The 16,808-nt window shown below is 45.2% G+C and overlaps 2 protein-coding genes across 2 annotated transcripts; both read left to right on the forward strand.

The window, feature by feature from the left end:
* The first annotated feature begins 652 nt into the window (after window positions 1-652).
* On the forward strand, window positions 653-2,001 carry F4812DRAFT_422923 (uncharacterized protein). The gene is made up of 2 exons (XM_047933715.1): window positions 653-1,238; window positions 1,342-2,001. The coding sequence occupies exons 1-2, from the start codon at window positions 1,115-1,117 to the stop codon at window positions 1,863-1,865; spliced, it is 648 nt and encodes a 215-aa protein (XP_047791721.1). The 5' UTR covers window positions 653-1,114; the 3' UTR covers window positions 1,866-2,001.
* Window positions 2,002-5,239: 3,238 nt separating this feature from the next.
* On the forward strand, window positions 5,240-16,158 carry F4812DRAFT_328213 (uncharacterized protein). Its single transcript, XM_047931541.1, has 12 exons — window positions 5,240-5,705; window positions 5,787-7,603; window positions 7,661-8,838; window positions 8,899-9,001; window positions 9,063-9,237; window positions 9,300-12,867; window positions 12,955-13,354; window positions 13,452-13,861; window positions 13,924-14,017; window positions 14,079-14,205; window positions 14,281-14,914; window positions 14,968-16,158. Exons 1-12 carry the CDS (start codon window positions 5,350-5,352, stop codon window positions 15,883-15,885), a joined length of 9,780 nt encoding a protein of 3,259 aa, XP_047791722.1. The 5' UTR covers window positions 5,240-5,349; the 3' UTR covers window positions 15,886-16,158.
* Window positions 16,159-16,808: the final 650 nt, after the last annotated feature.

A 16,808-nucleotide genomic window follows, 5' to 3' on the forward strand; every position in this document is an offset into this window, starting at 1 on the left:
GTTAGGTCAGGTACGGTTAAGGTACCTTAGGTACCTAAGGTATGAACTACGATTGTGAACCATATCGGCTTCTTCTCCCGCCTATGAGGAATGATCATCTGAGGAAAGTCGTATACTCAACACTTAACCGCTATATATTTGAGCGAGGCGAAATATCTTAACTATATCTAGGTACCTAGGTACACAAGTGCATACATTCAAAAGTCTTAACGTTAAACCAGAAAAAAGGTGACAAGCAATTAAATATCCGTAATATTTTAGATTATTTTACTCCGGATCCAACGTAATCTATCTACCTAATCTATTTTATTTTCATGTTGTTCGTACAAGGTAAACAATGGGGCTGATGGCTTTTCCAAGGTATTTGTCAACGGCCCCTTCTAACGAGGTGGGATTTTTAAACCTAAGTTCCCAACTCCGTGTTTCTATGCTTTAAATGGTGTTAATACGGATCCTGTTTTAAACCCGTCCGAATCCTACCAGCCCACTCGACGACTTTGTTCCCGTTTTGAGGCAGCGTTCGTTCTAAGGATGTTTTGATTGGTTACCAATTACGAGGTGCATAAACTTGCAGGGTAATGATTGGCGGGCTTAGTAGCATGAGGCTGGTACCCAACTACCTAGTTCCAAGAGCCATGATCACCAGGGTGAGAAGCCCTTACCGGTGTTCTGGAAAATGGCGGCTAGGCACGTGGCAGGAAGCAGGATAATACGCCTTAGCCGCAATGCTTAACTTCGGCCGGGATGTCCTATGATAGGAACTCCAGATGGCGTAGCAGGTGGATTCCTTCATATTCTTCTCTCAGTCTTTGGTGGTGTGAACGAAGGTGAAAGAAAATTGTCTCTGCGAAGTCAATGGAGTGGCTCATCATTTTCTCCAGAAAACTCCTCCTCTGACCAACACGAGGACAGGCATGCTGGAGGCCTTCTAGAGGAACAAATTCTGAGTCTTATAAGTTGCTCAAACACGCCCGCCAAAATGGCACTGCTGCAAGATGTTTAACAAGGCATCCGAGTCGTCCAAGCACCTCCTTATTCAAACCGCCCTCGAGGTTTCTCCGACGCAAACAATAAAGCTAGAAAAGTCTTGTCGCATCCCAAGACTAATTCTAAAATGAGTCGCTCGGAGGTCCAACCATGCACCTTTCCAGACATTGCAGTTTCGTATCGAGTTTACATTCTTGATGATATTTTAGCGGAGCCCCAGGAAATAGTCCACGATTGGACTCGAAATCTTCGTAAGTGGTAAATTTAATTTTACCCCTTCGCTGCCCTCGGCCAATTCTAGAATTTACGGAATCATAAATGTGACCAAATAAGTACTAATATTCATCCCCAAAGTATACATCAGTCAGCGGCATCGACAGGGTAACAACTTTGCACCTATCGAATTCTTTAGCGAAATCCACATTTTTGATATCTCAACCGGCGACATTACTGCCTCGATCGATATCAGCCCTTACGCAGGACCACATTGCATAGAGCTAGATACATCTTGTAGCTACCTCTACGTTTATGTTACCGGAGGGGCTATTTGGGTCGACCTCAAGTCCAGAACAGTCACCAACTTCGAGCTTGCACAGGGGAGAAGGAGTGGGGAAAGGACCATAGAAAAGTTCATTGCTGAAGTTGATCTGAGGTCTGGGAAGATGAGGCAGAGAATCAACGTCCCAGAAGAAAATATAAACTCCAGCGATGGGCGGCACATAAGCTTCCCTACCACTGCGATTCGATTTGCGAGTCGGTCATCAAGCAGCAGACTACCCGTTATGGACGTTGCGAATGATCACGTTGTCGATGCTATCAAAGCCAAATTCCCGGTTAAGGCGATCTACATCACATCTAAGAATATTATGCTAGTTTGAAGTTGAAGCATAGCACTTGGTTATTTTATGGGCTAATACTTACTGTGGTTATGACGGAAGATAGGAGTTATGGAGCACAAGAATCATTCTATATTAGCATGGAGGGGACGTAGTGCTTGTCATTATTTGTGATAGATAGCTTGAGTACCTACCTTAGGTACCTAAGACAGCAATAAACGTTTTGTCAATTTTTTTCATGCTACAATTAGGTACCTAGTTACATGTATTTTGATAGATGAGGAATGTTGGACTCAAGACAGGTACCTACCTAAGTACCTGTTATTGGGATAATTATAACATCGAATCGCTTTAGGTAAGAACTTTAAACTGAAGTCTTAGCGGTTATCGTATTTAACCCCTGGTTTCCGAATCTCGGATCACCCAATGCCCCTGATCTCCGCCCCCGCCTTCTTACAAGGGGGTCCATCGTAAGCGATTATCGCTAAACTCCACCTTTCAAAGTGGGCTTTATATGCCGTCTTACCGCAAAATATCTCGCCTTTCAGAAGTGTACTGGGTCTTACATAGCTGCATAGGTACCTAGGTACATAAGTGGATCTACTTCAGCCCTATGAATCAATGGCCCCCAACTGCCCATGCATGGATGGATCCCGGTCAGCGCCAGCCGGAACTCGAAAAAAACTGTCCGGGCTCCATTGTGACCATCGATGCGGAAAATTACACTTTATCCGCGCGTTCGGCCACCAGTACGTCATAATACATAAAGTAAACGAGTCTATAGAGTGGAAAGACTGTTTTTAATGCGATGTGACGGGTGAGTTAATCTCGCTATCAGATCATCATGTCTTAGCAGGATACATGTGGCACGGCTGAGCCGCAGCGCTGGCTATGATGAACACGGCTTACGTAGAACTCGTAAAAAACGTGGGATTATTTTTCCCCCCCTCACATAAACCGAGTTGACATATTTGAGAAAATGATTGGCTGTAGCCACACGAGAATAGCCGCTTTCAGGGTTGGTGGCGCTTTTCGCTTTCTCTACCAACATCACACCGTATCACGAGTAAGTTGTTATATGCTAAGATGTGCTAAGTTCTAGCTCCTCATATGAGAATTTGAGGCTGTAAAGACTAAATTGAGACAGTATTAACAATACGTCAGGTACATAATTAGAAGATGATGGATATGCATAATAGCAAATCCAAGCAAGCAGGGTTTTTTTCTCCTATACTACTACGCCGTCAAGCTACTTGACAACCGGAAAGCACCCCGGCGTTTTCCGATGCCATTTTCGGATTTACAGACGAATATACTCGGGGCGGATTCAAGCATTTTATAGATCCTATAAACAAATCTACGAATCTGCGTATCCACGCCAAAGTTGATCCGTACGAGACATTTACTTGTACGAATCTATCACGTTCCAGGGCCTAGCTAAGAGAAGAGAATCGGAAAGCTCTGCCGTACCAAGATAATACGGTAAGATGATCTATTTATATTAGCAACAAGTTAGGTATCCTACCTAATGGACATTGAACCATGTATCCTACGTGACAGAATCGATGTACACCGTGACAATCTCCTGAGAGAGATAGTCCTTCAGCCATATATATACATTCGGTGGCTCCGCAATGGCGACATGTCATTGCTCCTTAGTTAGGTACATTATCTAATTCGTATTATATAAATCGTTCGATCCTAGACATAACTGATTAAAAAGGGTACCACACGTCTAGGCGGTAAATTATGAGTCCATGAGAGTATAGCTTATGTTAAGGACTGGCTTTTAGTTCCTATTATTCTCCTCCGTAGTTTGAGTGTCGTATAGATAAGACGTAGGCTTCAATATGCGATATAAACTCCCAAGATGAACAACCATTGAGATTCATCATAAATACCTAGACGTAAGGATAAGTTCTCATTTAAATTTCCTGGAGCCGATAAGAGCCAGAGGCGTGAATAGCCTACCTAAGAAAAGTAAATCTTCACAATTTAAGCTTGTTACCCCTTCTTTAAAGTTCAGTTTTGTCCTGATTTCTTATATTTATATTGTTCAGCATTGATTGCTTTACCTTCTTTAGCAACAAGGGTACAGAGCCTTGAACCTCGCGCTAACGCTCATCCCTCGATCGTTTGGAGGGAAAATTGCGCAGACGCGAACAAGCAGCAGGTACCTAGGTACCTACCTAGGTAAATTATAGGCCTGTTATCAGGTAGGTACCTGAGAAGAAAGTTTCGTTGACTTAATTGGCTACTTCTATACTTTCTCTGCCTGCTGCTCTGCAAATGAGAATAAGGCAAACCGGAGGGGACTTGTTTACCTGAGGCGGATCAAGCTACCTGTCATATATTATATTCAGCTTGCCGTTTCTACGACCGCAGGTTTTTTTATCTCGCCTGATTTCCAGTCTTTATCTCTTCTCTTATCCTATGAAATTTTGCAATGCGCCAACCCGACATCACCAACAAACAGACTACCTACCTAATGTTAGGTATTTATACCCTATCACATATCACACCGGGCTTAAATGCATGTACCTACCCTTTGATATAGTAAAGTACCACTTATACGACGTACCTTCTACCTATCAAAGCAAAGATTTATCCAACACATCGTAGATATATTGGCTATCTTCATATATATTTAGGCTAGATATACTTATTTTGATGCGAATTTAAAATATTGTCCCAGCGCGGGTGGGAGAACCTTGTATATTACCTATTGATAAGTAATGCCTGTTGATCAATTGAAAATAGAAAGATTCCGAACACAAAGCAGTACCTAGGTACTTTACTTCGAGTCTGTACTCGCTTATCAGATAGCTGCTGACGGTTCTAAAGCTCTAGCCTCGGCCACCATTAGCAACAACAGCATTAGGTAACCTCTGGTTAGGTACATCTTGGAAGGTCTAACTAAGTACCCTAGGTAGGTACTGGGTACCTACGTTAGGTACAATACATGTAAGTAGCACCTTCTTGGGATGGAAACGTTAGGTTTTCAAGCATTTCAGCTGCAGAGCCTTGTGACGGCTGCCTATTTCCATCTTGGCCCAAACAAGCAGCGCCAAGGAAATTGATTCGCTATGATTGAATTTGATTAGGCGCCATGTGGTTCCACTAAATGATCTATCAACTAACAGAGCCAACTCAATTCTCACTTTCACTCCGGTGCATCACGCTTGCGTTTGAGAGGTACCAACCTTATTTCACACGTCAAACGCGCTGCCGAAATGTAGCCTGTTATTGATTTCATGTCCTCTTCTCCATGTCCTCTTCTCCATGTTTTCTCCCAACGTATTTTAGTTGGGCGTGAAGACAACCTCGATACACTTCCAATATCCAATATTTATTTTCACGCCTATCCGGTTGACGAAAATAACTACCCGCTATCGAAACAACATTCTTAATTCATTCACGGCTTAAATAAATTTCAAATGTGATTTTTTTGCATCGAGTTTCCATAGCTATTATCCTTCCTGTCTTTGGTACACGGCTTGACGTCGATACTTCAAGATCTTCCGCGATGGATGTCAACGAGATCCAAACCCCAGCTGGGGTTCTGAAAGCCTTGTTCCATCATATTGCGCTACCTGCGAAGCTACCTCAAAGTTCGGCATCCAATACAGAGGACGTCGAACGTGCGATTCTAGATCGTCTTGTCATTGCCATTAAGCTTATGCAGAATGTTATGGAAGGCCCCCTTTGGCAAACCTGGGATTCAATCAGGCGATCACTCCTCTCATGTAAAACAATTAATATTGGTGGAAAGTTGGAAAGAACCCAACTTGCCTCACGTCTAAGACAGCTTCGGGATTCTGACCTTGTTATACTGCACCTGGGCGCTCAAAATGCAGGACTTCTTGTCTATAAACCTGTCAAGTAAGTTCACTCTCACTACCCCTTCCACCAAGATTACCTACCTGGAAGTAGTTGTATTCTATACTTATAAAGTTTTTGTAGCCCTGAATTCCATGGCAACATTCTCTTCGAAGCATTCGAGGCGTCTCCCCGACGCGAACCCGTTCTAGCATCTCAAACTCTCTCGTGGACATTCCCTGGCACTGCCGTGTTGGTACCCTCCTCGGTATTTTATAACGATGCATTCATTGAGAGCCTCTCGGGCTTCCTTGAACAGGCTTCAGTGGAACATACCCAGAAGTTCTCTGAATACGGTATAAAAGCGGGACGCGCAGTAGCAGAAGAACGGGGAACTCCAGATCCAGCCTTGATCACATCGCTCCTCACTGCAATCCTTGAGGCGAACGGAAGACGCATCTCTCCTACTCTTCTTCGAAAAAGGGTCAGAGACGATGTTTGCTGGTTCAGTAGCGTGCCTTGGCGAAGACTGCCGTACTGGCTTGTTCTTCGAGTGGGCATCTCGCGCTACTTAGCCATGGTACTTGGCGGAGCCCACGGGAGAATTCATTTTAAGTTCATGATGTGTATAATTCACAGCATGGTACTTAACGACACCAGAGATACTATTCCCCTGGAAGACCAAGCCTTTCTCAAGACTAAGCTTTGTCGCCGTCTCTTCAAGCTCGACCGAGACAGCCTTGAGCAACCTCAAGCCGTCCAAGAATCATATTTTTTATTGAATAGGGCGCTGACTCCATGGTTTAAGAGAATAATTGGTGCTACAACAACAAGGATCAATACGGCTTGGGAACACGAAAAGCTAAATATGATCAGGCCCATCCTGCCACTACCCCGGAAAGCACCTCGACAGGCGCAGCGCCTGAGTCTAGTCGCAAGTCGTTCGTATTTGACTAACGCTCGGAAAAGATTTCAAGATGCTGTTCCACGTATGGCGCCTCCAACTCGAACAACGCCGCAACAGCCTAAAGTACACATTCAAGCTTTTGGAAGCAGACTTTTCGCTCTCTTTAGTAAAGAAGAGCAACTCCATGTTGTTTCTACTAATATATCTACATCGTCACTCAGCCTTTCGACCCAAGTTCGACAACTGCATAAACACATTCTTGACTATATCGATCAAATTGGCGGTTGCTACGAAAACAATGTGGAGCAGAAGAGTATCATGCTTCTCACGTTATTGGAGACATGGATGTCACTTGATAAAGTGGCCTGTTCCATGTTTCCTCTTTTGAACGACTTTCACCCGGCCTTTACTTCGCGGTTGATTGAAGTGCTTCGATTCCCCCTTCTATCCGACATGGCTCGGGCAAGAAAGGTGGAGTCATATATACAGGATCGCATCTCTCAATCCAAAACACGGGCTACCTTATTTGACGACCCGTGCAAGGGGTGCTTCGCAGAGAGGTACTTTAACGAATCTCCAGGTTCCGCTGCGCTCGGAAATCTGCTCGCCGAGATACAATTAGCCTCCTTAAAAATGAAAGAGGAGAAAGAAAAGGAATGGAAGGAGTTAAGTGCTGAATATGAGCAACTGACAAGGGAATACGAGTCTTCAACTTGCATCTATGTTCAACCACTAGCTGGTTTACAGTTAGTGCATGACTTGTCTTCCTGCCGAAAATGTCAGCTCGAAAAGAGTAGATCTCGTATGGTTATAAAAGCCTTTGAATCACTATTACCCGAAAATCCCGTCATGGCAAAGGTTGTGATTTTTGAGCTTAGGTGTCCCGAAGCTCTTGCGCAATATCGCGACGCCACTTGGGCGATCTTGTATCGCATCGCAAGACAAACACAGGAGCCAGGAGTCAAGCCAAAGCTATGTCTACAAGACTATTCGGGGTTACAGCTCTACGAAAAGGTTCCAGGGCATATAACGCTTGCATCGACAACCAAGTCCTGTAAGTCACCTTATACCTCTTTCAACAAAGTAACGTCTACTGATACAAAGTACCTAGTCCTCATGACGCATTACAGAGAACAGAAGAGGTTTCCAGTTGAACTTGATCAAGTCTGCCTTCCAAACGGCCTTAAATTCGCATACTTTGACACGGCCACTGGTTCTTGGCCGGGTAGAAGGGAAATTCATCCAACGTTCGAGCACCATTGCAAATTGACGTTACCCAAAGGTTCGCCGTTTTCATCACTTCTGCAATCACAGAGTTTTAATTCCTATGGTAATGGGCCAACCTCTTATGAAATCGCTGCTTCCCATTCATCTTGCCCTTCAAGCCTTAGCATTCACGAACATATGGCCTTCCAATTCCTCTTATCCGGAAAACGTCGACGGTGGTTGTCCCTCCTAACAGAGCTCGGGTCTTCGAACCTCAATCTTTCTACGGAAACGACAGTTCTTTTGTTTGACCACCTAGCACACCAGATTGGCCCTTCAGAAGAGGGTGAAGCAATTCTGGGAGCTATACACTATATATTTCGGGATGCCTCGTTCTGCGAAAAATTAATCCAGCAGCTCCAAACGAGGTTAGAAGCCATTGCTACGAATTGGCGTGAAACCCATCTTATGGAAATTGTCATTATTTTAGCGTTGAGAATAATCGCGTTCACGGCACCTTTCATAGATACGAATCACTTGGCGAAAACGGCACAAGATCTCCTCCTCGAGGCGAGGCAAATTACCTTCCAATGGATCAGGATGTTACGCAAGGAAATGTATTGTGCAAGTAACCTTAGTAATGCGCAGAATTGTCAGTCATATTTGCTCTGGGCTGCTCTCCTCTGCAAGAGGACGTTTGCTTCTCTCCAAATGACAGAGACTGGAAGCCTCGACGAGGATGAACTTTCAACATTCTTAGAATGCAGCTCAACTGTCTATGACAATATTCCAGAAGATATTTCCTCCCTTGGACAAATAGTTCAGAACTCCTTCGTTAGAGATTTACGAATGATGTACGATCTCAAAGATCAAATACGCCTGTCTATCGAGGCACACGGACAAAGTGCTCTTCTTACTACATTGCAGGTTCTTTGGCCCGCGGCAGAGTCAAAATACATATATAACGTCACCTTCGAAGCTGACAACTGGATCCAGGTTGAACTAGTTGGCTACGATGGAGTTGAAATGGCTAGTTATAACTACTTTTTTGGTATTTTACTAGTAAACGGTCAACCACTTGGTGTAAGTGCCTATGACATAAATGAACTTTATATACGCCCTGTTAACGATAATGGACTACAGAGACTCCCAACAGACCCGGAGAGCACAATTATCCTAGAGGAGTTATTTGGAAGTCAGACTAGCCTCATGAAGTTTCCATCATCTAGTCCTGGAATGACACACGGTAGGCGCTCTTGGACATCTTATTGCCCTTATATAGGTAGCTAATGCACGGCAAAATTCAGTGTTGGCCTTTAAAAAAGAAGGATACCATACTCACATAGGTTATGATGGACGAGACACCATCATCCGCGCCATTAAAGGCTCGCAGGTCCTAGAACTCATCCCAAGAAAAGTATTTCGAAACGGAACTTCTTTTGACCTTCCCGCACACCTAATTGATAATTGCATTCATTGGCTGTGAGTTGCGAACTACCTTGTATTCCTCAGTGCGCTTTGGCCTTAGGACTAACTAATGCTAGTGACCTTGTCTCCGGCATCCTCGAAATCCGACCAAAGTCAAAGAACTTTTGGCGTGAGCACAAACACAATTGGAAATTGGATATTTCGACTTCCATATGCACGAGATTTACACCCAAGAGATTTAAAGAAACATTGGTAGATCCCTACAGTCCTATCTTCATTCGCGTGTCAAAGACATTCGCATGGTTTGAGCATGCAATGCATTTGACCATCTACCAACCTAGCGGCAAGTACGCGCTGATAGTAGAGATGCCCCGCATGCAATTGAAGTGGTTTGTGAACAGTAACAACTTACTACAATCCTCGCATCTACAAGCCGAAATAGATCCCTGTCAATCCATTGACACATGGTATGGATTCGACAGCAAACTTGTTTGTCGCAGCTTGAAGGACCCTCTGGAGCGCTTCGTTCTCGTCCCTTTAGGATCTCTGAGGGCAAGAAGAAGGGGCTGCCACGTTCAGGTATGCGTACAACTACACAATTTGTCGACGGCCGTGTACCTCCGCTTCATGATTAACAAGACACTTGGACGCATAGAGTCCGCGGCCGAGCCCGCATTAGTATACAAAAGGGCAGAGATACATGCATTCACATCTTTCATCCTTCCGGATCCTCTTACTGGTCTAACTGGAGTTGAAAGTGCTCTGGGGATTTTAACTTCCGGGATCTCTCAGCCATGGTCACCTTTGATAGTTGCCCCTACTATCTGTATTCTTCGTTCTATTTCAAGTCTTTCACCAGTTCGAGAATATTACCCCACGGATCTAAATGTTATGAAGAAGGAAACGTGGGATGATATGTTACCTACCATGATTCAACGGGATGAATTTCGCATCCTTGTTTCTCAGATCATTTCACAGTCTAATAGGCTTGCGGCTTTCTACCCCCAGAAGACAGAATATCTTCAGGGGTCTGAGATGCCGGAAATACCTTCATCTGGTGATCACGGCTTAAATTTACGTAGTCTGCATCGTCGGCGACTTTATGAGAGGCGTTCCAACTATGAGTTACCGTTGGATCGTCCTGAAGATACTGTTTATGAGGCCCGACATAATCCTCATGCTACAAGCTTACGGTACTCGAATGTACTCGAGGCACTCAACATAATCCGCGATAAACCTATGACGATGGCTACAGTGGAAAATCTTCCATTGGCTCTATCACAATCACTTCATATAAAGGGTTATTACCAGATACTGGAGAATATAACACTACAGGAGCGTCTTAATATCGATATACGCCGCGAATGGGGCCCATTAGTTGGCATGGTTAAAAAGATGCCCGATCAGTACAGACTCATGTTTTTCATGGGCATAATATCATTCCGGTCGGATGCCAATATACCACTTATCAAAACCCTGATTGCATTTTCATATTGGGACGGGCTGCAGTCATTGGCTCTGCCGGACCATGCAGAATACCGCAGTTTCCGACCGCGCCAAACACCACAGCTTGAAATCTTGGTCAAGCTCATCGAGCCCTTTCAAGTACCGCCACCGGAAGATCCGCCTCTAGTAGAATTCGCGAGTAGTAAGGATCAGAGGAAGCTCTGGCAAGCTAAGACTGCCCATATTCGGAAAGCAAAAGAGGATTGCGAAAAACTCGGAAAGAATCTCATCTCGAAGTGGCCCTCCCTAGCCCCAAGCGCAGATATCGACAACATAGCTTTAGTGAACATTCCTGTAGCTTTGGAAGGGCTAAAACCAGAGTGGGAGAGGCTCTACCATAATCATGAATTCTATAACCATCTTCAAGAGGTTCAGATGATTCTGCGCCAGAGACATTCGGACCTGAGATTTCAAAGGGCAGAATTCATACCATCTGAGATGACGCACACCATCCAACTACCGGGCTACGCACTTCCTGAACTGGGAAACGACTTGATAAAAATGCCCATTTCCAAAATAAGACGTGGCCCTGAAAGTTATCCAAATGCTTTTCGAGGGCATACAATGCAGCTTGAAGCCCCTTCTTACGGTCCTCGTCAAAACCCTGGAGCTTCGGGCGAACTGGACCAAATTATCGAAACATTTTCCAAATCAAAGTCTACCATTCAGCGGAGGTATGCCAGGGACCTGAAAGAAAGCCTGAATTCATTTTATACTCTTCGCACGCAGACGATCCCTCCTTCATATAACGAATATTCACTGTCGTATTTCCAGGACAGTGTCAAAGCTCACCTCGCGGAGATCAAATTAGCTATAGAGCAACGCAGTGACGCTTACTCAAGTAGGCAAATTTGGTGGCTCCAGCAGGGACAATTATGGCCTGCAGTTACCCCGATCACCATTCTAGAACAGCTTCGAACGACCGCTAGGCGCCTGTTTGGAAGCGGAATGAAGGAAAAACTTCTTGACTTTGCCTTATCAATCACACACTTGCAAAGAAAAATGCGAATGCAGTCATATCAGCGTTCCAAAGAAAACGCTCGTTATGAAGAAGAGAGATTGAACCTAGGGCATCGTAACTGGCGGGTCGAGGAATATCCTGACTGGCTGTTGTTGGAGGTTGAGTCCAACCTACTCATCCGCGAAACTCAAGTCAAGGTTGCGTTAGCAATAATCGCGCCGGAATCACAAGAAAATAGCGTTCTCCAACTGAACATGGGGCAGGGCAAGACATCTTGTATCATTCCGATGGTCGCAGCGCTACTCGCCGATGGCAAGAATCTTGTGCGAGTGTCCGTACCTAAAGCACTTTTACATCAAACAGCGCAACTACTCCACGGGCGACTAGGCGGTCTTGTAGGTAGAGAGATCAGTCACGTACCATTTTCTCGAAAAACACCTACCAAAGAGGATCACATTAAGCTGTTTCAGAGGTTGCATCGCGACATTCAGAGAAAACGTGGGGTGATGCTGTGCCTCCCAGAACACCAGATGTCATTCATGCTGAGCGGTCTTCAGCGGGTTCTAGATCAGCGAATCCCCGAAGCTAGCATGATGATCCGGGTACAAAGGTGGCTACAATCCTGTGCTCGGGACGTGCTCGACGAAAGTGACCATACGCTAGCAGTGAAAACGCAATTGATATATCCCTCCGGCTCACAGATGTCTGTCGATGGTCATCCATATCGTTGGCTCGTAATTGAGCAGATTTTAGCCCTGACGGACATGCATTTATACGACCTTGCCATTAGCTTTCCTCACTCGATCGAAGTTGTGAGACGTTCGCACGTGGGATTTCCGTTCGTTTTCTTCCTTCGGCCAGATGTAGAGGAAGAAATGATCAAGCGCTTAAAATTTGATGTCTGTCGCGGTACCCGAGGTATCTTACCAATAGACACCCTCAACGCAGCTGATCGCCTAGCCATCAAAGAATTTCTCTCCGGCGGCAAGGTTCGCCCATCTAGTCTGGAGCGAATTAGCCATTTATGCCCTGATCGTCCACATATCCGACAAACAGTATATTTACTTCGAGGACTCTTCGTGCATCGTATCCTCATAATGGCACTCAAGAAACGATACGGGGTCCAATACGGCCTACATCCCTTTAGAGATCCTGTTGCAGTTCCCTTCCATGCAAAGGGGGTTCCAAGTGAGCAATCGGAATTTGGACATGTAGATGTGAGTTACTTTCGCTAGTTTACGCTTCGCATCCGATATATAGAAAAGCTTCCTATGAATGAAATTTCAAGTACTAATGTTAAATAGGTTGCCATACTATTGACCGCCTTGGCTTTTTACTATCGCGGTATTCATCCATTACAAGCTCGCCAGGCTCTCGAAGCTGTTTTAAAATCCGACGATCCTGCTTCCGAGTATGATAAATGGACCGAAGATGAGAACTTTCCAGATTACTTAAGAGATTGGCACTCTATCAACGTTGATGACTCCCAACAGATGAGTCAAATTTGGAATTGCGTTCGATTCAAGGTGCCTGTAATCGACTATTTCATGAACAATTTTGTTTTCCCGCCGCATGCGAAACAGTTTAGAGTGCGCTTGCAATCAAATGGCTGGGACATTCCTCTATTCTCCAATGTGCAGTCTGATAAATCAGCCAAGAATACGTCGTTAAGCAAGTCACGAGGCCTTACCACTGGTTTCTCTGGTAAGTAACATAGACTTCACTATTTCAACAGCTGTTATTAGATGACTCCATAAAACGTGTTTCTGTGATGATCCTGCTAACGGGTTCTATTTTTCAGGTACAAACGATATCAAATCACTTTTACCCCTGACTATCAGACAAGATGATTTACCCGCATTATCGCATACGAACGCCGAGGTCCTCACGTACCTCTTACAGCAACGTTCGAGGAGATACGTTGTTATGGCTGACCAGAATCAGAAGCGCCTCAGTGAGATCGCTTTCTTACAGATGCTTAAAAAATTCGATAATGGTATCCGTATTCTGATCGATTCCGGAGCTCAAATCCTTGAGCAATCCAATAAGGAACTGGCCGAAAACTGGCTCAAGATAGATGGAAGAGCAGCCGCCGCACTTTATTTCGATGGGGATAGTCCATTCATCCTTTCAAAGCAAAATACTAGGACGCCCTTGCTTGCTTCGCCCTACGCAGACAACCTTAATGAGGTACTTGTATATCTAGATGAGGTACGTTACAAGTTATCCCACCCACTCTTGGGGTCTATTCTCCAAATACTCACTTTCCACAGGCCCACACGCGGGGTACAGACCTCAAATTTGGTCCAAGGGCTAGCGCTGCTCTCACCCTTGGCTTAGGCCAGACAAAAGACCATACTGTGCAAGGTATGCCCACTAATGCGCCAAGTTAACAGGAATGGTAAGACTAATATTTTCAATTGCTTAGCTGCTATGAGACTCCGACAACTTGGAACAACACAATCTGTTATATTCTTTGCACCCCCGGAAGTCAACCAAAGCATTCGAGACCTGTGCGGCAAGAAAGAAAGTCAACGGGTAGATTCATACGATGTGTAAGTTCGACTTCTTTGGTTATCATAGACCCCAAGATTGTACCCCGCGATATTCAAGAACTGACATAGCAGTAGAATCCGCTGGCTCATCAATAATACCTGTGATGGAATTGAGCAGTTACAGCCCCTGTTCTATTCACAAGGAACGGACTTTTGCAACAGAATGCAAGCAGCAGAAGATTTTCCAAACTTTCTAGTTAATGACGAGGATAGGACGGCATTCATTGATGCTATCAAGCATAAGGAACGGCAAACCTTGCAGCAACTCTATGGGATCCAACCTAGGGTAAAAGGAAATACGTCCACGAAATCTAATGCTAAAATTGCAAGATTTGCGAAGGAACTCGAGTTCCAGAAGAAGAATTTCCAGGACAGTGGCCAAGCTGTCCATGCTTCGGCCCTACAAGAAGTTGAACAGGAACGCGAGACTGAGATCGAGGTGGAGACAGTGCGCCAAGTCAAAAAGCCCTTACCTTACACACCCCTCAAATTCCCTGGACTACACAGGGACCTAGAGACTTTCGCTAGAACAGCCCGGATTCCTGCCGGTTCGGATTGTTTTAACCATATCATGAAGGCTCTTTCAAGAACGGCGCTTGGCAGGAAATACAAGGTAAACCATGGAGCCAGCTCTTCTCCATTGTTCGTTTCAAGCGAATTCGAACGGACAGTGAGATTGGGTTTTGAAGGAGCAAATGACAACTTCCTGGTAGGACTTCCCTATTTTAGTATTTCATCGAAGTTGCTAATCTCTTCAAATAGCGCCCTGTGCAGTGGATTCTTTATGCGACTTCCCCAGAAGCAGCCGTCATCATCACACCCGAGGAAGCGGAGCATTTACTCGAAATCATCCAGGCAGCGGAAAAGACAAAACGACGGGTTTCAACCCATCTTATAACATATGCGGCCCCAGTTACTCGGCGTATGATGCATTTCAATAAACTAAGGTTCTATTCTATGCCACCTCTACCTCCGGACTGGCTACCTTCGGAATGGCTCACTACTGAGCTTGGCTTCTTTGCCGGAAGACTTTACTTCGAATTCTCCGAATACGACAGTATTTGCAGGATGCTTGGCATAGATTTATCTCAGTCTGGGATTGATGAGTTTGACAGCTCAGAAACAGACACTACTGAGCAGTATTCAACTTCTACCTTGGAAAAGTCCAGCGAAGTAACATCTCAAAACTCTGAAGAATCGCAGGAAATTTCCCAGATCCCCTCAGACGTAGCACAATCAAAATCAAAGAATTTCGCGCCAACCCTCACAAGCAAGCCTTACACATTTACACAAGAATACTTGGCTGCTCGCCGGCGTGGACAGGACTTTACACACACACCCATGGGATTCTTGAGTAGCGGGAAGCCATTAACCCACGAGAGCCCGTTTTTCCGTCGTGCGGATACTATCCGACGTAATCATAACTTAGTACCTGTGGGGACAGCTCAACCAGACGACGAAGACGGAGAGGGAGCTGAAGACATGATGGATCTAGGAAATTACGACCCGTCTGCAGAAGTCGATGATGATGAGGAACAGATAACGATAGAATATGACGAATCAGAACTACATCCGGTGGCCGAGGAAGATGACTCTGGCACCGAGACGCAACCTTCTGGAAGGGGCGGTGGGCAGCGGCCTGCTATAAGGTCCAAACGAAGCGGATCTACCGCAAGTTAGGTTGATTAAACTAAGATAGGATTTTCTTTGAAACTTACTGGGCTTGTTTGGTTCGTGTTAAGTTAACGGGTGAAGCCAACGCGGCTTCTTATAAGCCTGTGTGTATGTAGGACTAGGTACTTTCGTCTCTTTTATTTCCCCTCTGAATTTACGGTGTTAAACTTGGCCGAGTTCTTGCACCTGTAAGCTTCTTAAATCTTTCCTCTTCACAATTTATCTAGCAAACCTCTCCCGTACGACCTGCAAGAGACCCACGTATATCTAAACAACCGCACTTAACACGTCACCCCGCTTGCCCACGTAAACGAAATCATAACTCACATTGCAAAACGGTATAGAAGTTGCATTTCAACTATTCATAATAACAGAACATCATCGCTGTTCATTCTGAAGAAATCAGCTACTTGTAAACATGAAGGTAGCGAACGATCTTCCACATGCAGATATCTACCCAACCTAACCTATACAGAGCCATCCAAAAGAAAATGCTAACCGGTCCCCTCCTCTAGACCTTCTTCCTCTTCCTCTTCCTGCTCTTCCTCGCCCTCAGCGCGTCCACGGCTGCTTTTCTGCAGCCACGGCGTCGTTCCGAGGCTGAAGAACCCACCGTTTATCGACTCGACTGCCGCACACCCAACACGACGAAGTGGTGCACGAGCAGATACAACACCGTTTGCACCGGCGACGGGTCGCTGCGTACCGATAACGTCCTTTACTGCGGTACGCAGGTGTGTAAATGCATTCACTAGCGGCATACGCAGACGAAGACGAAATCTCGGGGTTTGTGGAAGAATGGAAGACCAAAGATAGAGGAGGGCATGACGATGCTAGGGAGGTTGTTGACGGGGACGGAGAAATGCACATCAGGTCTGTTTTACATTGCGAGGCGCACGGTGGGCTTTGCATTTAGAAGCAAGTCAGTT

The sequence above is a fragment of the Daldinia caldariorum genome, assembly GCF_022478825.1.
Source record: "Daldinia caldariorum strain CBS 122874 unplaced genomic scaffold F4812scaffold_5, whole genome shotgun sequence".
Taxonomy (NCBI): domain Eukaryota; kingdom Fungi; phylum Ascomycota; class Sordariomycetes; order Xylariales; family Hypoxylaceae; genus Daldinia; species Daldinia caldariorum.

What these genes read in the sequence shown, in the direction of transcription:
- F4812DRAFT_422923 (XM_047933715.1), top strand. Translation starts at nt 1,115, where the DNA reads ATGAGTCGCTCGGAGGTCCAACCATGCACCTTTCCAGACATTGCAGTT. An exon ending in CGATTGGACTCGAAATCTTC is followed by an intron (nt 1,239 to 1,341) that starts GTAAGTGGTAAA and finishes TCATCCCCAAAG; the next exon opens with TATACATCAGTCAGCGGCAT.
- F4812DRAFT_328213 (XM_047931541.1), top strand. Translation starts at nt 5,350, where the DNA reads ATGGATGTCAACGAGATCCAAACCCCAGCTGGGGTTCTGAAAGCCTTG. An exon ending in CCTTACCACTGGTTTCTCTG is followed by an intron (nt 13,355 to 13,451) that starts GTAAGTAACATA and finishes TCTATTTTTCAG; the next exon opens with GTACAAACGATATCAAATCA. An exon ending in GAGCAAATGACAACTTCCTG is followed by an intron (nt 14,915 to 14,967) that starts GTAGGACTTCCC and finishes CTCTTCAAATAG; the next exon opens with CGCCCTGTGCAGTGGATTCT.